This window comes from Squalius cephalus, assembly GCF_949319135.1.
Source record: "Squalius cephalus genome assembly, chromosome: 13".
In the NCBI taxonomy this organism is placed as follows: Eukaryota; Metazoa; Chordata; class Actinopteri; order Cypriniformes; family Leuciscidae; genus Squalius; species Squalius cephalus.
Window position 1 is genome coordinate 5420735 of NC_137134.1, and position 26905 is coordinate 5447639.

The window sequence follows — 26905 nt, forward strand, 5'->3', positions numbered from 1 at the left end:
AAAGCGGTTTGTACGAGCAGTCAAAGAAACGCTCACTTTATCTACTAAATTGGTGTCCTTATGTCGTTTTAAAACATTTTAAATCCTGCATTATCTTTTCATATGGTATTTTCATACACGGTTATATATTCATTTAGATTTTTTTTTTACATGCAAGATGCTCTTTAAAGACATACACCACATGATGTGTTAAACCACTTTATCTTCCCTAAATAAGAAAACAGAGTTCAAGTTTACATGATGTTTTGTACGGTTTTGTTATGTGCATGTAAGACACTGTAAGACAAGGTAAAAAACTGTAAAAAAAAGCTAGTTAAAACATATTAATTAACAGTTTCCTTAATCTTCTCACACAACAGAAAGGAATAGACAGGTAAGAAGTAAAATATGTTTATTTAAGCAGAGAGTGGATGATAGAGGGAAGGAAACAATGGAGTTAACTGCAGATGGATGATCAGATGGTGACTTAGCTGAAGGGTAATGATGAATGTTCTTGTAATGGCAAAAGGAGACCGGGAACTGGATCCAGGTGGAGGATGACCGAAGACCGAAGACAGAAGACAGAAGACAGAAGACAGAAGACGGAAGACAGGAGACGGAAGACAGATGTGGGGACAAGGCCATGCTCAGGTGAGTAACTCCAGGTGAGTAACACAGGAGGGTGGTTGGTGCGTCTTGTGGAAAGGACGAGACCAGACAATGAAGTAAAGGTGATGATGGTAGATATAGGGTGTGTTGATGAGGAAGTGCAGGTGCAGTGAATCAGTGTACAGGTGATGATCTGTGGCAGGTGTGGTGATGGCTGACTGAGTGCAGGTGAGGGCCAGGAGGGATGCTGGGAAATGTAGTGCTGACGGGTTACTGAGCTGGTTACTGAGCTGGTTACTGTGACAGTGCTTCCCCCTCCCGGAAAGCGCATCCTCACGCAAAAATGGTCAAGTGGGGCGGAGCCGGCAACTCGGGGGACCAGTGGAGTCTCTGGACTCGGGACAGGGTCTGGAGTTGTCTCTGGACGAGGATGGGAACAGGGGACTTAGGCACGGTGGCGGCCATCTTGACCAAGGGCTCAGGCATGGTGGCCATCTTGGGACGAGACTCTGGAAGGCTGGCCATCTTGGGACGAGAAAGGACGGCCTTGACTGGATGAGACTCTGGAAGGACGGCTATCTTGGGACGAGACTCTGGAAGGACGGCCTTGACTGGATGAGACTCTGGAAGGATGGCTATCTTGGGACAAGACTCTGGAAGGGCGGCCATGATGGGACGAGACTCTGGAAGGACAGCTATCTTGGGACAAGACTCTGGAAGGACGGCTATCTTGGGACAGGAATCTGGAAGGACGGCCTTGACTGGACGAGACTCTGGAAGGACGGCTATCTTGGGACAAGACTCTGGAAGGGCGGCCATGATGGGACGAGACTCTGGAAGGACAGCTATCTTGGGACGAGACTCTGGAAGGGCGGCCATGATGGGACGAGACTCTGGAAGGACGGCTATCTTGGGACGAGACTCTGGAAGGACGGCCATGATGGGACGAGACTCTGGAAGGACAGCTATCTTGGGACAAGACTCTGGAAGGACGGCTATCTTGGGACGAGAATCTGGAAGGACGGCCTTGACTGGACGAGACTCTGGAAGGACGGCTATCTTGGGACAAGACTCTGGAAGGGCGGCCATGATGGGACGAGACTCTGGAAGGACGGCCTTGACTGGATGAGACTCTGGAAGGACGGCTATCTTGGGACAAGACTCTGGAAGGGCGGCCATGATGGGACGAGACTCTGGAAGGACGGCTATCTTGGGACGAGACTCTGGAAGGACGGCTATCTTTGGACGAGACTCTGGAAGGACGGCCTTGACTGGATGAGACTCTGGAAGGATGGCTATCTTGGGACGAGACTCTGGAAGGACGGCTATCTTGGGACGAGACTCTGGAAGGATGGCTATCTTGGGACGAGACTCTGGAAGGACGGCTATCTTGGGACGAGACTCTGGAAGGACGGCTATCTTGGGACGAGACTCTGGAAGGGTGGCTTTGAATGGACGAGACTCTGGAGCTGGCTGTTTTACATATTGGGGAACGAAGCTCTCTAGACATCTGAAGATGGCCTCTCTCCAGTCCAGTCCTGAGACATCTGGGAGCTTCCCCTTGGATGTACAAAGTTCTCCCTAATCCGGTACAATGGCTTAATGATTTCATTTTTCAAGGGGCAGGTGACTGCAAGACGACAGAATCCTTCTGTGTATTCAAACAGATAGCGGCTATTTTGAGCCACCGCCGTGATCTATCCTGCAAGTTTGAAAATCAACTTTTTTTTTTGGTCTGGTCTTTTGTCACACAACAGAAGGGAACAGACAGGTAAGTGGATTAATAGATGAGGGGACAAGGCGATGCTCAGGTGAGTAACTCCAGGTGAGTAACACAGGAGGGTGGTCAGTGCATCTTTTGGAAAGGACGAGACCAGACAATGAAGTGAAGGTGATGATGGTGTATATATGATTCGTTGATGAGGAGGTGCAGGTGCAGGCAACAAAATAACGAAATATATTGCCAAAATTATTGGAATACCCTTCCAAATCATTGAATTCAGATGTTCATTTCACGTCCATGGCCACAGTTGTATAAGATCAAGCACCTAGGCATGCAGACGCTTCTACAGACATCTGTGAAAGAATGGGTCGCTCTCAGGAGCTCAGTGAATTCAAGTCTAGTACCGTGATAGGTAGTCCATTCGTGAAATTTCCTTACTACTAAATATTCCACGGTCAACTGTTAGTGGTATTATAACAAACTGGAAGCAATTGGGAACAACAGAAACTCAGCCACATAAAATCACAGCACATGCTGAGGCTCACAGTGCGCAGAAGTCGCCAGCGTTCTGCAGAGTCAACAGCTACAGACCTCCAAACTTCTGTGGCCTTCAGATTAGCTCAAGAACAGTGCGCAGAGCTTCATGGAATGGGTTTCAATGACCGAGCAGCTTCATATCCAAGCCTTACATCACCAAGCGCAATGCAAAGCGTCCGATGCAGTGGTGTAAAGCACACCGCCACTGGACTCTACGGTACTTGCCTGACTGCATTGTGCCAAGTGTAAAGTTTGGTGGAGGGGGGGTTATGGTGTGGGGTTGTTTTTCAGGGGTTGGCCCCTTAGTTCCAGTGAAAGGAACTCTTAATGATTCAGCATACCAAGATATTTTGAACAATTTCATGCTCCCAACTTTGTGGGAACAGTTTGAGGATGTTCCTGTTTCAGCATGACTGCGCACCAGTGCACAAAGCAAGGTCCATAAAGACATGGATGAGGAGTTTGGTGTGGAGGAACTTGACTGGACTGCACAGAGTCCTGACCTCAAACCCGATAGAACAGCTTTGGGATGAATTAGAGCGGAGACTGAGAGCCAGGCCTTCTCGTCCAACATCAGTGCCTGACCTCACAAATGCACTTTTAGAAGAATGGTCAAAAATTCCCATAAACACTCCTAAACCTTGTAGAAAGCCTTCCCAGAAGAGTTGAAGCTGTTATAGCTGTAAAGGATGGGCCAACTCCATATTAAACCCTACGGATTAAGAATGGGATGTCATTAAAGTTCATGTGCATGTAAAGGCAGGCGTCCCAAAACTCTTGGCAATATTACTGTAAAAATTTGCTCAACCTGTAAAACTTCTGGCAATTACAGCAACTGTTTTTTTTTTTTTATCGTAAATTTCACAGATTGTTTTTACAGTGTGGAAGGAAGTGGAGGGCTTGTGAAAATGATCATTTACAATGCTGTCTCCATTGCCAGTACACGATCTTTCAAAAACTGTCAGTATGGTAAAACTTATCAGAGAAGCAAGTTCTTCTTCTTCACAGCACTGCTGCTACAGATATGAATTCAAATTGGCGACAAAACATTAAAGAGATTCGAATTCTACACCGCTATTGCGATATTGTACAGCATGAACTGCATTACAGCCATGGAGTCATACTGTTCCAGCCAGCTAGTGGACCAGCATAGGCAAGGTGTTTACTTAACAGTAGTTAGTGAAGCTGGTTGATGTTACGAGATAAGAAACCTGCATTATTATGGCATATCAGTGGCGGAGCTGTACTATCCCAAAACAAAACAAAGCATGTATGTATTACTAAATGCAACACCAATGGATACATGATCAGAGGAAGGAATGTCCCTTTGGCTTCTTTGAGCTCTTCATGTTCTCACTGAGCAACTAAGATGGCGTGAATGTGATGACAAAAGGGAAAAATCCATGCAAAAAGTCACATGAGAGGATGTAATGCATGTTTTATTGTGACTGCTTTGTCAATGGAATAATACTCACATATTATGAAAATCATGTTAGTGTCACGTTTGATCTGTTTGAGTTTGCTTGAGTTGTGTTTCACTTTTTCTAGATTGGTTTCCTTTGTGTGTGTTCATTTGTTAACATGATTTTTGGTTTGCCATCATGTGTAACACCTGTTTAATTAATTACCTTGTTTTGTCTCTATAGTGTCTATCCATGTTTAATAATAGCACACATTTTCAGTTAGTCTTTGTCTGATCTTGTCTAATATATGTGGTTGTTCTGTTCGCTGAGTGTATTATCGTTTGTTTTAGTAAAGAAAACTGCTTGCGAGCAGAACCATCACTTTTACTTTCTGCCTTTATTCAACCCAACGCTGACAGTTAGCAACCGCAACTTTTTTAACAGAGTAGCTTGACAGTTTCTGAACTACTTTAAATTATGGTTCCTGTGTAGCTTGACAAAATACAGTTTAAAAGAAGCTTCTTGACTATAAATCAGCTTTATACAGGACTAGTCGACCAACTAGTTATTCAGATAACTCAGAGACCAGTTGAATCTGAAAGCATCTTTTGCACACCTCTTATTTGAGGAGCCATAACATTTATAAATCTCTGCATTTCACTGTATTTCTGCGCAGTTTAATTCTGATCAGTGTCACCAGGTGAGATTGTTATTGTTTATTATATTGAGGATTGATGGATAAGTTGTTCTGAGATAATTCCGATGACCAAAAGCATTGGTGTTGAAGATGAATGTTTAGTGAGCGCCGCCCCGCAGGGAAGAGGGCTCCTCATCCTCATCCTCCTCCTCGTCCAGAGAGAGGAACATGTTTTCTTCAAGCTCTCGCTGACTCTTTGCCCTTGTCAAGCGGCACTGACTGCTCCCTGACGGAAACGCTGTGGGAGACTTTTCTTTACACTTCATCTTCTTTGACAGCGAAGAAAAGCTGACATTTCAACACGAGATGAGGGTTGTGATTAAAATTTCATCAGGGGATAAGTAAAAGAATTAGAAGGACCAGCAGATCAAATGTTCACTTAATATTTTAGACATTTATTTTTTTCCTATAATGCTTCCTATAAAGTGCAACATCGATATCCTATTTTTTTTAGCAGACTTAAGTATTTGTGACATTAATTTTCTCTCGTCATTTAAAAAAATCTTCTAAGCCATAAACCGAACCAATCAGCTCCAAGATTCTGATTTAAAGCAAAAAATTCTAAAGTGTCAGGGGTTGATGTGCATAATCCAAGGATACTTTTCCATCCACCAAACAACTAGGATAACATAACACAGGACAAGGAACTAAAAACCAAGGACTTAAATTCACAAGAGAAGATAATCACCACAACAGGGAACAGGTGAGTAACTCAATAAGAAACCATGGAAACGAACAAGGAACGAGAACTCAGGCAAAAGGGAACAGGGAAAACTAAGGGTCCGTTAGTTTAGGTCCACAATTTTTTTAATGTGTTTTGGTTGTTCATTTACATGACAACAGCGCTTTGGTGGCCTGAAAATGCTAACTTTTGAAAACGATACGATCACGAAAACGAAAACAATGTTCAGTCTATAGGTGCATAGTGTTTCTTTACAAAGTGACCGCCATCTACTGACCTGACATGAATAATACAGCGTTTTAATGTTTTTCGCGGATCATTGTGAACCGGGATCATTTTGACAACGTTGTCGTCGGTAGATGAAAAACGTTTTTAGTACATCATTGTCGTGTAAATGTACCCTAAAACACAAACAAACCAAACAAAACCCTTACAACTAGACTGTGTTTTTAAATTATTTCATTAAGACTACTAATCCCATGATGCACTGCAAAGGACACAAATAAAATGGTATAATATAAAACTAGTCACTTTCATAGTAACTGTGATTATATTGAAGAAGAAAAAAATGTTTACTGGAAAATAACCAGAACCAAATGATTTCTGAAGGATCCCGAGACACTGAAGACTGGAGTAAAGGCTGTTGAAAATGGAGCTTTGCCATCACAGGAATAAATTACACAATTTATTATCTGTTAAAGACATTCCATCACGCAGTTGTTAAAAACGTTTAATCCTACAAACTGACACTGTCCAAATAAATCAAGATCTGAACATTCAGTTAATAAAATCATTACTACAAGCTCACTGTATCTCTATCTTCCACTTTATTCTCCGTGAGGTCTGTAAAAATAGGGCACAGTGTACTGTTAATATGAAGGAATTTTCCCGTTTAATTTTTCACATGTGTTTCACACATGTATTTTGAATTGCGCATTGCATTGTGTTTCAGGGTTAAAGGAAATGTCCGTGAACTTAACGGATAACGTTAAGTGCAGAAAATTACCTGTACCTTTTTCCATTTGTCTACAGATTTTTCCTATCAGTGTAAAAGTAATACCAAGAGATTCGAGGGAAGGTTCAAGGAAGCCGCAGGAACAAAACATTCCAGAATATCATTTTGTCACTAATGTAATAGGAGCTGCGGTGGATGAGCTGGAAATGCAGCGGGAAGCGCAGAACGGAGAATCCCAAGGGTCAAATCATCCCTGCGCTTGCGATTTCGCCACAGCTCGGGTGTGATGGCATGTGCTCTTCTGCCCGCAGCGGGCGACGCTCTTCACAGGCTCTGGAATCTGAGTCATGCGCCAGCCTATAAATTATGAAGAAGCATCACGCACACTTCAACACTATAAGGTGAACTGGATGCCTTTTTCACACCAGCACACCTGAAACCAGACTCATAGAGAAGGCCTTCAGTCCTTCAGGCCATCTCTACAAAGAAATCATACAAGAGCTCAATCACAGCAGATAGAAATATTGGTGAACTAATGTTCCCTACATTCGCTTGAACAGAAAAACATTCTTTGCTAGGACATTCAATAAAAAGTAAAAAGCATCGAATGCAGAGAATTTATAAAAATATACTTTCCGTCAAAGTTAATGCTTTATATGTTTAGGGCCCTATCTTACACCTGGTGCAATGCAGCGCCAGGCGCGACTCATGTGTTTTTTGCTAGTTTCAGCCCGACGCAGTTATCATTTTCACACCCTACGGCGCATTGTTTAAATAGCAAACACATTTGCGCCCATCTGTGGCCCATGGGCTGCTGGTCTGAAAACCAGGTGTGTGTTCAGGCGCATTGTTGGAGCGTTGCTATTATGATGAACTGAAATAGACTGTGCCATTGACCAACTGAAACCTGCTCTAAAGTCAATGGCGCAATATTGTTTTTGTTATTGAATGAGCACGTTAGGAATGTGCACCTATAGGTGGGTCCATTTTTTATTGTGACGTACATCCCAGTAAAACGGAAAATGGAGGGTGGGACTCCCAAGTTTTCGACTGGATGAAGGCCGATCTGAATGCCAGAGTAAGAAAGGGTGGGTTTATGCAGACACAATTATTGGAAAAGTCCTGCATTCATCAACAGAGAGAAGTCTGTCGTTTCACCGGAGGTTATGAAAATTAAGGTCACTCAGAAAATGAAACATGCATAGATGAATCGTTCCAGTAAAATCAGTAACATGCATAAGAAATGTCCATTTCCTGCTGTTTTACATTCTGATTTGTGTGATTTTTAAAAACTGATTTGAATATGAGCTGATTGAAACTGAAGATCAAAGTTTGTAAATGATTTAGAAATGGAAAGGCCCTCTTTAAAGGTTAATTTATGATGGGACATTTAAGAAACAGGGCGTTTAACAAAAGTCATTTGCAGTTTTTATACTTTTATACTGTAGAATTCATCATCAAATCTCAGAAAGTGCAATATAAAAAAGAGAAAAACATTCTGCCTAACTTTCCTTTTGTGTTTCTCAAATGTAAGAAGGTCTTACTGGTTTAGAATAACAGTAAGAAATGACAGAATTTTCATTTTTGTGTGAACTATGCTGCATATTTCCACTCAACATTTCTGACAGCTTCAGAGTACGTTCACATGACAATGTCCTGATAACAGAAATGTTTTTCCTTTGCGTTTTTCACTTACAGACGTCAATGTTGTCAAAAGATCCCTGTTCAAAAACGCTGTATTATTCATGCCAGGCCAGCGGTTTCACTCATTCTGATGGTACCGGAATTATTTTTAAAAACTTGCACTGTGAAACCCATTCTCAAAAGTTTGCCTTTTCAGGCCCCCAAAGCGTCATTATCGTGTAAATGAACGACCAAAGAGTTTTCGCATAAAGACCAAAGACTGTAAAGAAATATGGACGTAGTGTCCGTGAAGTCACCTGTAGGTTTCTGAAGACCGTTTTTGAAGCCTAAAGTGGGCGTGGCCGACCGTCGCCATCTTGGCAGCGCGTCACTCCCGAATTTATTTATTTTTACAGTCAGACAATGAGCTGAGGTAACGTGACGGCTAACAGACAGCAGACAAACAGCTAATGATGACTAATGACCAATCCACCTGTCACTCAAAAGTGGACACCCTTAATTATGCAGAACTTTAAGGCTTAATATAATTTAAACAGATGAGTTATAAAAAAATTCACCCCCCTCACAGTCATCACGAAGGGAAAAATAAGCTATATAGACCAAAGCCACTTTTTGCACCAGGCTGTAAACGTGTTTTTTTCTGCTGTAAAGTTGGCTATTTTAACATGGGGGAGATACAGATTTGACTCACTTCTGCATCCAGCCTCAAGTGGCCAGTCGATAAATTGCCGTTGAATTCACTTCCGTGTTGGTTTCAAGAGAGAGACAGGGAGGTTGCCGCTTGATAAAGACGCATAAAGAGTTTTCTGTGTTTCTGTTCTGTTTTCAGTTGAAAATGATGTCTTGTAAACTACCCCTCAGCTCCATACTGAAAATCACGGGAAATGCAGATTTCCCACACATTTCTGAGTCTGATTTTGTGTTCTGCTCAGAAGCGTTTGCGTGGTTTGAAGGGAATCCTGGGCTGAAAGTATGAGAGATGCTTGGACAGGCGTCCATTCTGAGATGTCCTCAGGACCTGTGAAGAGATTCACTGTCCAGCTATCCTGCTGCTTTACTGGCTCTCCTCTTAAAATAAAAGACAGATGACATCCAGGCCTGGCAGAAAAAAAGTGTGAGACGTCGTGGCTGAAAGGCAGTATAAAAAAAGATGACATAGTCACCAGATGAATGAAGCAGTCAAGAGGGCTCCTGTCCAATCAAATCCATTCCTGCGACCTGACCTCATTTCCTGCATAGAAGTCCACATGTGCTCTTCAGTCTGTGATAGTAGTGATATAATACAGCTACCTTCACTCAGAAAAAAAAAAATGTATATAACACTTAAGGTTTGAACCAATCCATAAATATAATTAGAGAAAAACAAATACACTAATGTCTCATTTTTTTGGAAGTGCATCAAGTGTATTCTCGTCATGAACAACATGAACCAAACTCTGTTACGCAGGTTCATCAGGAAGTGAGACTGGAATTACTGACGACTCGTTTCAGTTCAGAATTGCTTCTTTCTTTTAGGAGACAGTCTCTTTATTTATCTGCACTTTGATCTTTAACACTTTGCAGCGCTTATAAATTCACAAATAGCTCTATTACACACTGCATGAAATGGAATATCTGAAAAAGCATAATAGGGGCACTTTAAGCTGGTCCAAAGTATAATTATTGTCAGTGTTACAAGATCAAAAAAAAAAAAAAACAAAAACAAAAAAAAAATCATAAAAATGAGTCCATATGACTTAAAGGGTAACTCTCGCCAAAATGCAACCTAGGGTCTTTTTGTTAATCTACCCGAGGCAAACTTTCACTTAAAAGCATAATTAGGATGGAAACGCCACTTTTAAGTTTGACCGTATTTTCGTTTTCGGTCAAATTGCCTTTTGAATGGGAGTGCTTACTTCCAGCACAGTTTCATGTTGTGTCGAGCCTTCTTAGTGTTTTAAAAATAGCGATTTTTGATGCTATCATAGTCGTGCCCCAAGCACTCCCATTCAAAAGGCAATTTGACCAAAAACGAAAATACGGTCAAACTTAAAAGTGGCGTTTCCATCCTAATTATGCTTTTAAACGAAAGTTTGCCTCGGGTAGATTCACAAAAAGACCCTAGGTTGCATTTAGGTTGCAGTTACCCTTTAAGTAGTTATACATCACCGTTTGAAACAAGGCATAATCACATTGAGACAAATAAAAACAGACTGATTTTACAGAAACATCAGATTGAGGTTGACACGAGTTCATAAACTCTTTAAACCCTTCAATTGCTTTTTCCCATGGTTGCAAACATCTGTGAGTGAGTGAGTGAGTTTCTCACATCTGTTGTGGAGGTGATATCGATATCGTGCTTGCTTATAAAACAGTTTCCTCTCAGTAGCTGGTGCGTTAAGCGCTTTCAAATGGATCTTTTGTAATGAACGATCCAATCAATCATGGATAAGAACGTGAACTGGCCATGAACCTCATCAGTACAGCGAGTTTATTTATCTGGCTTACACAGGGAACACAAGAAAAAACATCCTCAGTTTCATTTGCATCAGTTTGTGCATGTGGCTGATGAAAAGTGACACTCGAGTGTGGAGTGTGATGCTCCAAAACGGCCATATTGTGGCACACAGAAGTATGATGTATGTAGCTAGGTAAAATAACGCTTGGCTTGGTAAAGTCTTGAATAAATCTTAAACCACCTCCTGATATTTTAAAGAAATCTAGTCTAGTCCAAAAGCCTGTTCACACCAAGAACAATAACGTCATTAGTGTCCAAGTTTCTAAATCGTTTCAGTTTTGTCGTCTGCCGCTTTAAATGCTCGAGGTCTTGGATTCTGATTGGCTGTCAATGTTTTTGTTCAACAGCTGCAAAAAAATCATTCTGAAAATAATTTCTATAATTCTGTTTCTCTGAAATTTTGTTTATCATTGTGGTGTGAACTGAGATTTTAGATTGTTATCGTCCTTAATGTGAACAGGCCTTGAATCTTTTTTATTTATCTTTACTTACTATCTTTTTTAAAGATGTTTGGATATTTTTACAGAAAAAAGCAAGACTAAAATGGTTAAAGGGGTCATGAACTGGCTTTTTAATTTTTTTATGTTGTTGTCTGAGGTCAACTTATGATGTTCGCTTGGTTTTTACATTTTCTAACAGGCTATTTTCTACCCTGGTTTTGAGCCTAGCTCCTGAAACGCTCGGTTTTTATGGCTGTGTTGCATTGAAGACTTGGAAGTAAACGCCCACTGCTATGATTGGATAACAGTTTAGCATTTTATAATGAGTTTCATGTAATGCTTGAATCGGTGGGCGGGGCTAAACAGGCAGTGTTGATGAAGTAGGCGTTGATCTTCTTCTGTGTGTTTGATACCCTTTGACCTCATAGATCCCCACTTTGAAAAACCTGTTGCTCGCTGTGCCTGGTGTCAATAAAAGCTTTTATTGGATTAACAAGGAAGTTTTCAGTTCTGAAACGTACAGGATATTCTTATAGTATCATGATGACCTCCTATATGTCAAAAACTCAAGGAAAATTTGATTTCTCAGTTCATCACCCCTTTAAATAATGATTAAGACATGCAAACAAAAATGGCATGAAGTAAACGACACTGTAGTTGCAATCTGATTGGAAATGAAGTTGTGTTTACAAGATTCCTGGTTGATCCAATGAGGAAGAATTAGTCTCTGGATTCAGTTTAGTGTCATTAAATGTTTCAAAGATACCCATAGTTTTGTTTAGCAGGTACACTAGATATCCACAAGCAGAACTGTATATTCATGAAACAATCTGTGATTATTACTTTGGACAAACGGAAATTCTGAAAACAGAGTCTGACCAAAGTTACTGAACACCAGAGAGGACTGATTTATTTAGACCCGCACTACAGCCAGAGGGTTATAAACGTTCTTGCAAAGGGAAATAAGAAATGAACGAGCATAAGCTACAACAAATAAAGCATTAGGTGTGAAGGAAACTAATGAGACCACATGAGGCCAAGAAACTGAAATAAGCCACTGAAGTCAATAAGAAACATGATGCTGAACGTTCAGAAATAACTGCATTAGACGACAGAAAACAGGCACCCTGAGGCACTTCTGAGCTCATTGTAAAATCACATTTGAGCTCAAATGTTGTGCATGAACAATAATTCAGTCAGATAATTGGATGATAAAGGGTGCCAAAACCAAAGTCAAGGAACCATTTTTTGCCAAGTACTCACTCTTGAGTATTACAGACATCTTACTTGACTGTTTTCATCCATGTGTGGCTTCAGAAACGCTCACGCGCTATATAAACTACCAAACAAATCACTCTTTACATTGAAGTCCCATTAACTTTCATTAAAGGTAGGGTAGGTAATTTTCAGAGAGGCTAGCAATAGCGAGCTAGCTAAAGCCACGCCTCCTCCAAACACATGAACACACACAGCCGAGTCTGCAGAGTCACGAGAGACGGCGCTGAACTCCCTCATGTCTCAAAGCACACAACATTACAATAATAATGAGCATAAACAACTTACAGACCTGTATCATCTGACTATCATCTCCGATTCATTCCGGCGTTGATTGTGTTGACATAGACTGGTATTGGCATTTCGGTTTCGGGCCTTAATGTTTTTGGATGGTCGAAATTAGTGAGCGAAACAGCTTCTCTGATGGCACGTTTTGACTGTTCAGCGTCTATTTCGTGACGCAACATGGATAAACTACAACTGGATTTAATTGGTAATGATATGGTTTCTTAAATCTAAAGACTTTTAGTCTGTGCTGTTGACTGTTCATTCACTAAACTAAACTAAAAACTTCACTAAACATTTGTAGCACCTGCCATCCAATAAATCGCAATAAGCTTTGTGTTGAGTTACTTTCAATATGAAGCAAACTGACCATAAACCCATTAGTTACCTGGACAAAAATAAAAGTATTATATGTTCACTGTATTTCTACTTAACCTGTTAGTGATGTCTTCATTATTGAATAAATAATCAAGTTATTGCAGTAAAAAAATTTGTTTTTTAACCAACAAACTAGAGTAGAAACAACTCGGTTACACTTTATTTTAAGGTGTCATTGTTACAGTGTAATTATATATTTAAGTACTGAGTAATATTAATTAACTACATGTACTTACTATAGGGTTAGGGTAGGATTAGGGTTTGGTTGAGGGTTAGTTGCATGTAATTATGCATAATTTACTGTTATTACTACGGTAAGTACATGTAACATATGTAACAAGGACACTGTAAAATAAAGTGTTACCAACAACTCTTTTATTAAAAAAGTTGATAAAATGTGCAATTTAAATGTATGTACAACTCGGTTTAAGCTACTTGATTGTTGATTATTAAATAATTAATTGATTATTGTATTATTTACTTTAGGCCTAGTGCTTTCTTAATTTCCGGTTTCGGCCAAGAATTGTTTTATTTCGGTGCATCCATAGTGTTAACGAATGAATGCTCTTCTGATCAGAAGATTATTTTGTATGGATGTCGTCATAAACCAGAGGAGCTTTAAAGGGCTGTTTGACGCGGTGGAACAAATCGAGGAAATCTTTCGGAGAACGAGCGAGGAACCCTCAGAGACCTTTGGAAAGCCGTGCAGAACGAGATGGCAACAAATGTGAGAGAAAGCTGTGCTCGCTGCAAGAGGCCAGAGGAAGAAAGAGCGGTGGCCTGTGTTCCCCTTCTCACCTCCCATGAACCCTCAAACGCCAGACGTGAAGAACTGAAACATTAGGAGAGCTAGAGTAGCACGAGTCCATTCATTTCTCAGTGTCGTGAATAACTCAAATGGCTTATCCATATGGAAGTTGATGACAAACGTCCACACCCCCACCCCTAACGAAACACAAATCATCCTGGACTTGGTTTTGAAAGACGCTGTCCAGAGGTCCCGTCTTGACCTCCGCCTGAGCGTGATTCAAGAGCGAGCTCTGATTTAGTGTCCTGACATGTGCATTCTCAAGGGCTCCAGCCTCACTATGACAGAAACCATATGTGCAGAAACATCTTTTATTCAGACTCAGAGTGTTTCTGAACCCCCGAGAGGGCTCTAGTACGAGTGATGAATACAGGACCGGCCGGTCATTAAGGTGTCACACGGGGCGGCAAACGAACTGGAAGACATCCGCTCGCTGCGGTTTAAATCAGCGCACAATCTGCACTGGTGCATTATGGGAACAACCTGGGTGTTCTGAACGTCTGCAATCCATTGACTTTTGCAATGCCACTGCAGTTCAGGTGTCTGCGGGCCACACGCAACACACTCCCAGAAACATGTTGCTCAGGGCGGAGGAACTACGACACGAGGCCACGGGGTTCAGGATCCACACACAGCGGCGCTCTCTCATATGGTTCACATGAATCCCTCATCATAAACTATTTTACGTGCCGTTAAAGGTAACAGAGCATATTTCAGATATGTAAATGCTAACCAACCATGGTTTACTTTAGGAACTGCAATGTTGGCTTTGAGACTCTCTGTGGTTTTGAAACCTTTAGTTGATTTCACGCTGTTGAGTTATTTTGGTGCTCTCATGTAAGAGTGTGTAGAGCACTTTAACCGTGGAGCCGCTTGAACTGGGGTTTAATGTTACATAATTGATGCATTTAAGCTTCTGGAAAAAATCACAGACGGTGACACAATACGTTAATCACATCTTGCAGTATAACACCAGCTATATATCTGCAGTGCATTCACTGTGAAAACACAACTTCCATTTCGTCAGGAAAACTGGATTTTAAAGGTAACATATGTTGACTAGGACTGTGCTCTGAAGTCCTAGCGTTATTTCCGCTCATGTGCAGGGTTCGCTTCACACACACACACACACATTTGATTTGGCACAGGTTCTACGTCGGATACCCATCCTGACACAACCCTCACACTCCTCCGAGGATTCGCCATCTCAAGTCCTCACCTGCATGTCTTTGGACTGTGAGGGAAACCGGAGAACCCGGAGGAAATCCCCGCTGACACACGGAGAACATGCAAACTCCAAAGCCATGAGCCACGGTCACTTTAGTCCACACGCGTTCACACTCTCACACTCACACACATAACACATCTGCTCTATAGAGAGTAAAGAGATGACGCAGTACAACTGAAATCAACAGGCTATCTTAAGACAGGCTCTGAAATAATAACTATTAAAACAACTAACAAAGAGTGCTGACATTTCTTAACTTCTTTCGTAAGATTATTGTGAATCCAGCCCGAGGATCGTTGCTAGTAAATTAACTTATTAGGAATATTTTACAATGTTTATTTTAGCTTGTAAACTGTCATTTTTTAAGTAGTTTAGGATTTCCACCTCCACAGAAAGATTGTGTTCACCATTTGTTAATCCTAAGGTAAAGATCTTTTTATTTATGATAACAGACTGGTTTTATGATATTATGATACTGTGATTATGCATAACAGTGTCAGTAAAATATGCATTTTAGGTTGGGCAATTTTAATTGGACATTGGACTAGTTCCTGGCTTGGCTTTTGTGGCTTGGGCATCGTGATAAGACTAGGCACTAACTTACTATGAGAAACAAAGGACAATATTCCTGCTTTCAGATACATGAGACTCGTTTTAAATCTCCAATATAATAGTTTACTCCTTCAATATGTGTTCTTTCAAGCTGCTATAAAGAAAACGTTGAAAACATACATTAAGATGTTTATTTTATTACATTTTGTTTACTTGCGGCAGTAAGTTTCTCCTGAATTTTCCAGGAAGTTATCATTCCAGCGCGACACGCCGAGCTCCGTCTGTTCACCGGGATCGCTGTAAAGCTCTGAGTCTCCTGCACAACGCTACTGTATGTAACCCAAATATGGGCATTTCCTTTCTATCAGTAACCAATCGTGAATGTCCAAAGGGGGATTTAGAGCTATTTAAATCTTTAACTGCCGTTTTCTCAAAATGAGTTTTTTGTCATTCTCCAGTACAAACATCTCAGCCTATGTACACCAAACTTTCCAGTTACACACTTAGCAGTATTCTGAAGATATTTTCAGAGGGATATGTTAATAAATCATTCCTGGTCTGATTTATTTGACATTTTAATCAAAAAATATGGTGAAAATCTTTTTTTTTTTAAGGCTATGGACAGTATATTTAGATTCAGGTAATGAAAGCATATATCCTGAAATCCCTCTGAATTGTGTGTAAACAAAATGAAAAAAGAATTTTGCACCTGGCTTTATCATATGTTCAGATCTATCTACCGAAAATATATGCAAAATCGTGCATATTTAATGAGATAATGCCTAATTTGCATAATTAAATATACAAATTTCAAAAACTTTTTATATACTTGTGTAAGTAATCAACTGAGGAAGTTTCATGGTGATACCTAGTTATTCACCTGTAGTGTCTCGCCTTAAAGGAACGGTTAAATGTAATGAGCTCTCCAGACAATACGACACTTGAACCTGCGGGGTCATCAGTGTCCGTCACTGGCCTCGTGGCTTCGGCTTGGCCACACACACACACACACACACACACACACACACACACAGCGCTGCTCGATGACCCTCAGGCGTCCGGTTCACCCGCTGATCCGGGTCCAGAGCCCGGGTCGGGTCGGGTCAAGCTCTGGTTAATCCTGCTCCAGAGGCGCAGTAATGCCACAGTGAACATCTGCCAGCGCTGCTGTTCACACAAGCTCAGGCCTGACGGATCACACTGGACAAGCGCCCGGGAGACGCCCGGATCAAGATCCTAACACTGGCCTCCGCTCAGACGCTGGGTCAGCACTGAGGGATATCCCTTACAAACACACACGTTTCCTTCAAGTTTGTTGCTTGACTGCTTACAGACAAAATGCTTACTTGTCACACAGTTTCTGAAACCTGACACTCAAACACCAGAACCACACACCAAATCTGCAAAACCTTACACTAATTCTTGGCCTTCGACTCTTCCGACAATTTCATAAAACACTTTTTGCAAACCGCAACACAATTCTCTATGTAACGCACAAAAATCTAACAGGAAGTATATTGATTTCCTTTTTCAAACACAACCCTTTTAAAATGCCACAGTAATTCATCAGAGCCTCACACACACACTCACACACACTCCTCACATGAGTGCAAACACTCATTGCTTTACTGAACACCAACCAATCATGGCTTTAGAATAGGTCTAATAGGTCTAATAGGCCAAAGGTCGAGTTATAGGTCTTTCGCACTGTGTAATACTGTATTCACAAACACAAATGCTTACAGTAATAAAATAAATAGCTTGGTTTCAGTCTTGCTTTCATGTTTACTGTGAATCTCTCTGCCAATTATTGTAAATCTTGTACAGAAATGTACATAGGAGCTCATGAAAGAAGAGCTTTAGGTTTTGAATGAATGTGTGTGTATATGATATATAAAAAAATATAATATTATGGCAAAGGTGCTTGCAACGTAAGACAAATGTTTGCTTTTGAGATGTGTTTGTGATATTTTGAATGCAGTGCTTCATTTAGCAAGAGATGTGAGGCGTTTTTTTCAAGTACAATTCTTGGATTTGTGTGTAAAGTTTTGAAAATGTGTGTAAGCAGTTGAAAACAACTGTAAAGGCAAGACACCCCAGGAGAACAGGGTAAACATTTTAACTAACAGATATCACCATACTTCCCCAGCCAGTTAATCACAGTATAGTGATTTGCTGTAGGCTGGAGCTCAAACAGCAGAGCTTGCAACGCCAAGGTCATGGGTTCGATTCCCAGGGAAAGCAAGAACTGATAACAATGTAAATGTCTACCTTAAAATGCAATGTAAGTCGCTTTGGATAAAAGTGTCTGCCAAATGCATACATGCAAATGTATATTAAGACATGACATTTAGTATTACAAGATTTCTGTAATGGTATGTTTAAATATGCAAATGAGGCATTATCTATTTACAAATACACACATTTGCATGCATTTCCAGGACATAAATCTGAACATTGGACAAAGCCAGGTTCATTTTTTCTGACATTTTAGATTTAAAGTTTTTTAGAGAGAAGATTTTTGAATTTCTCTTTTTATTGCTCTATAAATCAGAAAATACCATTCAGAAGAAAAAAAAAAAATCACCATGTTTTAGGAATAAAATATTATATGATATATGAACAAAGCCCTCAGTAAATGCCTTTAGAATATAGATAGGAGTAAAAGTGGAACGTTTGCTGTATGTAAGAGAGAAAAAACTCATTTTATAACTGAAATCTACAGATGCAAAATAGAAAAACGTATAAAATAAACACTCGTGTATAATACTTTGGATATTTTCTTTCTCCTAGTCTGAAAGAAGGAATATTATAGGATTAAAATAGCCCAAAAGCCTGTAATGTCTTGCCTTGAGTAAAGTTTAAATATATCTTCCAAGTATACTTTGTGTAGTAAAATGAATGCTAAATTAAATTTCAATACTTCTTGGGACTAAATTGGTCCACTTTTTAGTTTATAAAAAGTGTATTTTAAGTGTAACAGTAATGTGTGTATATACATATTTACTACATTATACCGTTTTTATTAAGTACAAGTACACTGTAAGTGTTTAGTTGGCTTAACTTAAAAAAAGTGATTAAACCCGTTGCCTTAAAATGATTAATTAATAAACTTCACATACTAATTGAAAAAAATACGTTTTGTGAACTTGACAATTCCACGTAACTTAATTTTTTCAATTACAAGGCGACGAGTTTCCTCACTTTTTTAAGTTATCAACTGATCACTTTTTACAGTGGCCCAAATATTCTTAGACTTGTATAATACTATTATATAATATACTATTATACAACTGTCAGTTAATTAAGTATACTTTTGTTAAGTATATCTAAGCACTATAAATGAAAATTAGACTGAATGTGTACATTTGTTTGTTTAAAAGAAGTATACTAACAGCTCCACACTTGAAGAAGACGTATTGTTTGTAAGGGATAGGAGGGGAGATTCGGTTTAACAGATCAACTGATCATGCACTCAAAAAATATACAAACAAAAAATTAAGACGTAGAAAGTCCTTCACAACCAAACAAAACATAACAAGAAAAAGAAAAAAGCAGCGTCTTCCTGGCCTGGGCTTTAAACGAATAAACAGCAGCTAATTTCAGACACACAGCTCAGCCGGGGAGGATGTGAAACAGCTTATTTTCATAAGAAACACAACATTTACTTTACCTGTTATTGGAAAGGCTGACGGTGGATTACTTCCATCTGAAAGCAATTAGGACGGCTTGAACGCTTGGTGTGAGAAATACGGCTTTCACGAGGAATGATTTTGCTCTTTCTCATTGAGGGATTTTAAAGCTCAGGGCCTCGGGGTGAGCGGCTCTTGATGACTGGCGGACGGCAGCCAGAGATGTCTGGGTTTAGGCAATTACCATTAATGAGCTAACCATGTTTACGGGCTTATCGGAGGGCAATTACAGTCACGTATCACCATTCTGAAAACTCTGGCAGTCTTCATGGTCCGCTTGAGTCTCAGTTCCTCTGCGTTTGAGAGCTATAAGGAAGCACAACTGGCACTGTTTGAGTGAAACTGTGCCATTTAAAGCCCATTTAAAACCTCGGGATGCAAAATCATTTTAAAATGTTAAAAAGGTAGGCAATGTCTGAGTCTATGTTAACATTGCTACTATTTCCAACTCAGGCTCATTGGAAAAACACGTCAGTGACAACAATTTTGCAACATTATATCACATTTTCAGTGAGTGCCGCATTCAGTTTTATCTGAAGTAACGGTTTATTACATTGGTGGTTGTACGTATCGTGGCAGTTCGGAAATTAAATCCAAAATGAAAATCAAATAGTGTGAAAGGAAATTAAATTGAAAAAATTAGTTGTATGTATGTGTGTTTTTGGAGTTTTGCAAAAGTGTTGGTAGAGGCACGATTTTACAATAAGCCGAGTCTGAATATTTCCGAATCCAAGGAACTCTTTTGATAAATGCTGTAAATGATTATTACCCCATCATATCCTTATAATAATAATAATTTCCTTGGGGGCAAACCAATAATAAAAAAAGAAAAACATGTTCACAACCCATTTTACTTCTGTAATGTGACTGATTTTATCCTGGAACTGGTCATCAGTGATCACTATATGGTCGTAGGGGGAGGAAATAATTCAAAATTAAGTTGACTAATTAAAATTTGCTGAAAAGAGTTATTACATTTTGATGAAAGATTCTGAATTTTTTCTTTTTCCCCCTTTGGAACAATATGCACACATGACCTAGGCTCAATACAATATTACATTTTATGTTCAGAAAATGGAAGTGTAAGGAACACCAAATATTAAAATGTAAATATTTATCTAATAATGTACTGCATCCCAAAATGACAGTAATCTGGTGGAGGGAAAGAGCTGTAACAGGGTAATAACTGTAAACTGGCTCAGGATATAACAGCGGCTCTCAGTGCTGTTTACGCTGGTTTCCAGAAGCCATTAGACATGAGTGAGGTTTAGTGAACGTACAGGGCATGTGGTTTGTATAAAGGCATTAACCTTTGGCCATTTCCTATACTAAAGGAAATTAGATTTGAGCAGAGTTTTATTTAGCAGCGCTGAGGCAGTTTGAGAAGCTGTACGCTTAATGAATAATGTCAAGCTCATCTGAAAACATCTTACCTGTGAACATCTTCTGTGGTTCTCGCACCAACCCAACACAAGCTCATTCTGAAAGAGACCAAGAAACACACACACGTGATGCAATGACAACACAACTGCTTCATCAAGAATGAATAGTATAAAATAAGAGTGTGAATTATATTTTCATCTGCCACACTAGAGAAAGCTCTGGCAGACAGGGTTTATAAGATGTGTTTTGAGGTTATGTTTGGAAGTGGTCAGTCTGACATCAAGCAGGAATTCAGCAAATACGTTTTCTGAAAGCACAAGTGTGTCAAGAGTTGAGGATCTAATCGCAGCATAACATTTATTAAAATAAATAAATAAGACAATGTACAGGAGACGGGTGCTTTCGAAAGCTTTGAAATCTTTGCGAATCATTTGTTTCGAAGCAGTGGTTCGAAGTGCGTATCGAACTTCTAAACTAGTGAAATGTTTCGCACCAGTTGAGATGCAACGAAAACTCATTTACTGAAATCTGTTGAAACTATGAACTAATGTCTATATGTTTTTTACCTAATCTCAGATCAGTTTTTATTGACACATTTGTATGATGAAGAGTTGTAAAACAGTCAAAACAAACAAAACAATGATATTAGATGATTAGTTATTGGTTTAATAGATTACTGTTTCAATAAAACATTTGCAATTGGTTTGTAAAAGGTGTTTTATTAATGTTTGGCCTGTTTTGTTGCATTGAAGTAGTGTTAGTGAGCTTCGATACAGTGATTCATTTTGCAAAGCAATTGATTCAAAGTTTTAAAAAAGCTTAATTTCTCTCATCACTAAAAGAAGGTAATCCCAGAGAACTGTAAAACACAACAGATTGACCAGTGAAGTAAATGAAGAGCAGACAAAAGACGGCTAAATCCCAGGGCTAGAAATACATTCACGATAAAGAGAACTAAACTAGACGCAAAAATAAACCGATACAACCAGGAAGAAATGTGAAGACAGGTTCGGTCAAATAAACATCAAATAATCTTAGACCATAAAAGACAAACTGAACACGTTGCTTTTAATTCTCATCGGTCAATGAATGCCTATATTGAGTTGCGTTAGATACAATTTTGGCATCATTACTAGTCATGCATGTTTTTAAGACAGTTTTAACAGTTTAACACGAGATGACCAGACTCCTGTCTATTACTAAATAGGTAAATTTCCAATTTATATTTACTGTGGGCTTTCGGTGGCATTTGAAGCCTGAGGTCAGGACTCCTTCCAGCGTGGGACGACACGGGCAAGAATGAATCACACCGAACACACCATAACCACAGCCTCAAGCGGACGTCAACACCTAACCAACCCTTGCTTTGGAAAAGTGCGGGTGAGGAGTTAACCATAGCTAATGAATGACGGTCCAGAAGTGTCTGTGTTTAGACTGTGTTTTGTCATAGAGTCTTCGTGAATGATGGGACAGCCGACACCACAAACATAAAGACTCCTCTGTAACCTCATGTAAAATGCGATCTGAATGCTGCTCTGAAATGATGGCAAATGCAAACACACACACACACGAGTGATCAGCGTGCAGGCGAACGCCACAGCAATCCTCCCTCTGGGAAACCAATATTTATCCTCACAAACGTGAGTCACGCCTCCTCTGAGGTCCCACAAGGCTTTTGTGAGGGTTTAATTAGGACTTTAGGGACAGAGAGAGCCCATTGTGTGTCATGAAGTCTCCAGAAGTGATCTCCAAAGGAATGCTGGAGCGTAACATCATCTCAGGAGATCACATCAAGGCTAAATCCTTCTTGATGAGCTTCCCAGACTAAAGCTCTCACTCCACACCTTCAAACTAAACCAACTAAACCCATAACACTTACAGGTTTGTTTCACAAACTCTCATGAAGAGAAAACCAATAAATCCTCTTAGGTTTGTTTTATAATGGTTTCTTTCTTTAAACACTGAAAACAAGAAGATAAAATTGAAGTTAAATCCTTCGTCTTTGGGGCTTGAGGACAAGTTCTGCCCACTTACCAGAGAACAGAGATTTAGTCCCTTAATGAGAGATTTAGATTGAATCTCGACCATTTATCCAAAGACGTTATGTAGGCTGCTATATATCACTGTGGGAAAACAGTTAATGTATATTAAATGAACACAAGTGGGGGTCATGAACTGTGATGTGTTTGCTTGGACGGTTGAGGATAAATATATGACAGAGCTAAAGCTCAGCTCAAAGGTCTCTCGGTGTCTTCTGAAGTCTAGCCAAAACTAACATCCACGTACCATCTAACCGACGTATACTTGAAGTGCACTCGAGTTAACCCATCAGCTGAAATCAGGTCAGTAATAACTTAAGTCATCATTTATGTCTTGTACATCTCATCTTCATGTCTCATATGACTTTCTTCTGTCAGAACACAAAAGAAATTTGAAGAATGCTTGCTTAGTTGGGGACATTAAATTTAATATTCAACAATAACATTGATCTGCCTGCATTGACACCATTATATGAGAACTGAACTGAGCTGGACTGGAAATGAACTAAATTAATAACTTTTTTACAACAGAAATGAACCATCACTGAACTTACTTAAGCTGGACTGTGACACTATTTTCTTCTGGAAATAAACTTTGTTGCATTATTTTCCTGTTATCTCTGTAAAGCTGCTTTGAAACACTCTGTATTGTAAAAAGCGCTATATAAATAAATGTGACTTGACTTGACAACAAACTGAAAGTCCATGAAATCAAAACTAAACTGAACATAATGGTGACAGACAGGACATTTTTTAATATAACTCTGATTGTGTTTTTCTGAAAGAAGAAAGTCATATACACCAAGGATGGCTTTAAGGTGAGTAATTCATGGGGTAATTTTAATTTTTGGGTGAGCTATCCCTATTTTTTTTAAATATCCGTGAACATTTTTAAAAACAGACAACATTTTTGTAGGGCAATCAATCCCTTCATTGCAAATAAAAAATATCATCAAGACAACATCAATGAGCATAGTCTAATCCATTCTGCTATGGGGTCTAATATTCACACCAGGACTTGTGTGGGGCAGGCTACTTTTCATTCAGTGTTACTCTAATGTTAGGTGATAGTTTAATAAATATATCTAAGTAAAGGGACAGCAATTTGTGCATATTTCCGAAACAAGATACTTTAGACAAAATACAAACCATATTAAAATCAACCACAACATAAAAGTATTTCAGCTTTTTCTTTTTTCTTTTTAATCAGTCATTGGCATTGTAACTTCCTCTCATTCATTCCTGTCATTCTTGGACAGTTTTAAATTGTCGTTCAGCTCATATGAGTTGTCATACCTTTCTTTCATGATCCCACCACAGACCACCATCAAAGCCACCAGAGAATTATGCCACATTGCTTTCATTTTAGTGCTGCAGAAAATAACTATATGTTCCATGCCATAAACCCATTTCTTATTTCTACAAAGCTTAACATTGTTCAGTGTCTCGTAATCACGTGATGTTTGCTCGGACCTCAGTCTTCACCACATGCCCTATTGTGAGAGAGTGTGTCTACCAACCTGACGACATTTCCCTGAACCGCATTTATAGCCTCACCAATGCTTGCCCGTTTTTTAAAAGCCTCCCTTTTCAGTATTGTTTCAAATGAAGAGCTAAAGAGAAACAGATTAGCACAGCTCTCTGTGGTGTGGTCTCTTCCTGTAAACAGCATTTCAATAAAGTTGTTCTGCTGGATTTTTATAGTGTCTGTGACTAACCAGCCTTTATATTTTAACACAAATTACCAGAAGCTCTTGTGGTTTTGACCGTAACACATCACTATGCACATAATAATTGAAATTAGTTATTTTAGTAAAGCCATACAACAACACAAATGAGAAACACAATGTACACATTTAAAGAGTATGGAGACATTTGTTTAGTGCAACCTGAACATTTACACAAGAGAGTTATCTGAGTAATTAATAAATAGGTTCGTATAGAGGATGAATAAGGTTTTGTCACCTTTTTTGTCACAAGTTTCTGTGACGTTCTAATGCAGAGATATCATCTCACTAATTCCTTCTCCATGTTAAGTCTATGGGATATTTCACCCAATTTTTCACATGCCTTAAAAAATGTCCTCAATAAACTGGACGATTACCTAATTCATGGGTGTATGACATGTTAGATGCCAAAATTAGTATGAAAGAGGAAGAATAATAATAAACATGTGAGATAATAATAGTCATGCATTGCTTGGTAAGTATCACTATTAATAATATCACTATTATCTATTATGCCAAAAACGGAGTGTCTATTTACACCAAGTGCAAATAGCATGCCTTGTTGGTAGAAGCTATTTACTCTGACTCTGCCCACCAATGCCTGGTTGGGCTGGACAAAACTACAACAAACGTCTCTAATGTGTAAGCCACAGATACTTTTGACGCGAGTTCGAATCCGCCTTTTGCCGAACTCCCTTTTCCCATCACATATCAGATTGGAAAGGCATGAATGTAACTACACCCTTGCTTCATTTAGTTCTATGAATATGGAAATGAGCCCCGCCTCCACTCACTCACAGCAGCTCAGAGATATGTTAAAGCCCAATGGCACGTTGATTTGATTGGTTACACATTGATTGGAAACACCAGCGATTTCAAAGCGTGTTTCTTTGGTTCACTGCAGTTTTAAGGAGAAAACACTCAGCAATGCTGTCGACTTATGAATTTACACATGGTTAAAAGCTGGATTTTACTTTAAAGATCTAGATGGACTCATCAAAATTTTGAAGCAATTCACTTGAAGCAGAAGAGTTTTGAACTACAGCGATTTACAGTAATCTAAGTCAGAAGTTATGAAACCATTAATTACTGGTTCAACAACTCTAGACTGTATTGAAGAACTTAAATGGGTAATATTACAGAGGTGGGAAAAAACAAGATTTAGCAAGCTGGATGATATAGGCTATAGGTCTAACCAGTACACCAACGATGCCAACGGCAAGGACCAAATATTTTGGACCAAATTTCAGTCAGTATTCAGTTTTAAAGAGTACGCTGCCATCCACATTTTAAGATCTCGGAGGCAAGCAGTAATTACAGCAGGAGAACAAAACTTTAGACTGTGAAGTATGTAGATTTTTCTGGCATCAGCATAACTATGAAAACGAAAGACCTGTTCACACCAAGATGAATGTTCGGTATAAAAATGTGGTCCGAATTTCTGTTCAGACCCATGCGTAAAACATGGCTGACAGGCACATGTAAATTCACTCTCTGACAGAAGATGGCGCTTATGGAAAAGCAGAAAAAACTATTTTGCCACTGTTGCCTTGGCTTTTGGCTTGCTTAGTTGGGGAGATTTAATATTCAAAATATTATTGATCTGCCTTACTTCAGGTGGACGATGACAATTTTCTTCTAGAAACAAACTTTGTTGTATTATTTTCCTGTTATCACTGTGAAGCTGCTTTGAAACAATCTGTATTGTGAAAAGCGCTGTATAAATAAAGGTGACTTGACTTGACTTGACTATGGTACACAAAGCAATGCTGCCCAACTTTCTGTTTCTGTTTCACAGAGAAGAAAGTATGTATTCTTTACTGTGTTTATCACACAACAACAAGTACAAGATTAGAGAGACAAGACAGCCGGTTCTGGATTCTTCTTCTGTTATTCTCTGTAGCTTAGCTTAAAACATCTGACTGTGAACGCCACCGAGTCGTAGTTGTACTGTACAGTGTGTAACCGCAGCAGCTCTAAGCATGTGACCAAATGTGTGAATCTTAAGGGCCCTACACACCGGGACGAATATCGGCGCGCGTTATTCGCCAGCGTTTTTCAACGCGTTTTTTGTGTTCACACCCAAGCGATTTTCGCTGACGATGAGCCGAGTGAACATGCAAATTCATTCCCTGATGAAGATGGCGCTTAATGTAAAACAGAAACCATTCCATAACAGTTCTCTTTTATCAAGATTTTTGTAGTCGCTGTCGCGTTTGTCATATAGTTCTTTATGTTCCGACACCAACGAGACCAGCAGCTCTACACTCATCTTGCCTTGCATCTTCCTCGTCTTATTTCTTCTCGGCAGTGTAGACGCTACTTGGTGTATATCTTCTTCGCCGTTACGTATGTGTGCTCGGCAAGACCGT

The 26905-nt window shown here is 39.5% G+C and overlaps 1 protein-coding gene across 2 annotated transcripts in view; it reads right to left on the reverse strand.

Moving 5' to 3' along the window:
- The window catches only part of anos1b (anosmin 1b), a 79650-nt gene that overhangs the window by 46556 nt on the left and 6189 nt on the right, over positions 1-26905 (reverse strand). For both annotated transcript variants that reach the window (XM_079890226.1, XM_079890227.1), the window contains exon 2: positions 20818-20865. In XM_079890226.1, coding sequence (XP_079746352.1) covers positions 20818-20865 — 48 coding nt within the window. The remainder of the gene's footprint in view (positions 1-20817; positions 20866-26905) is intronic.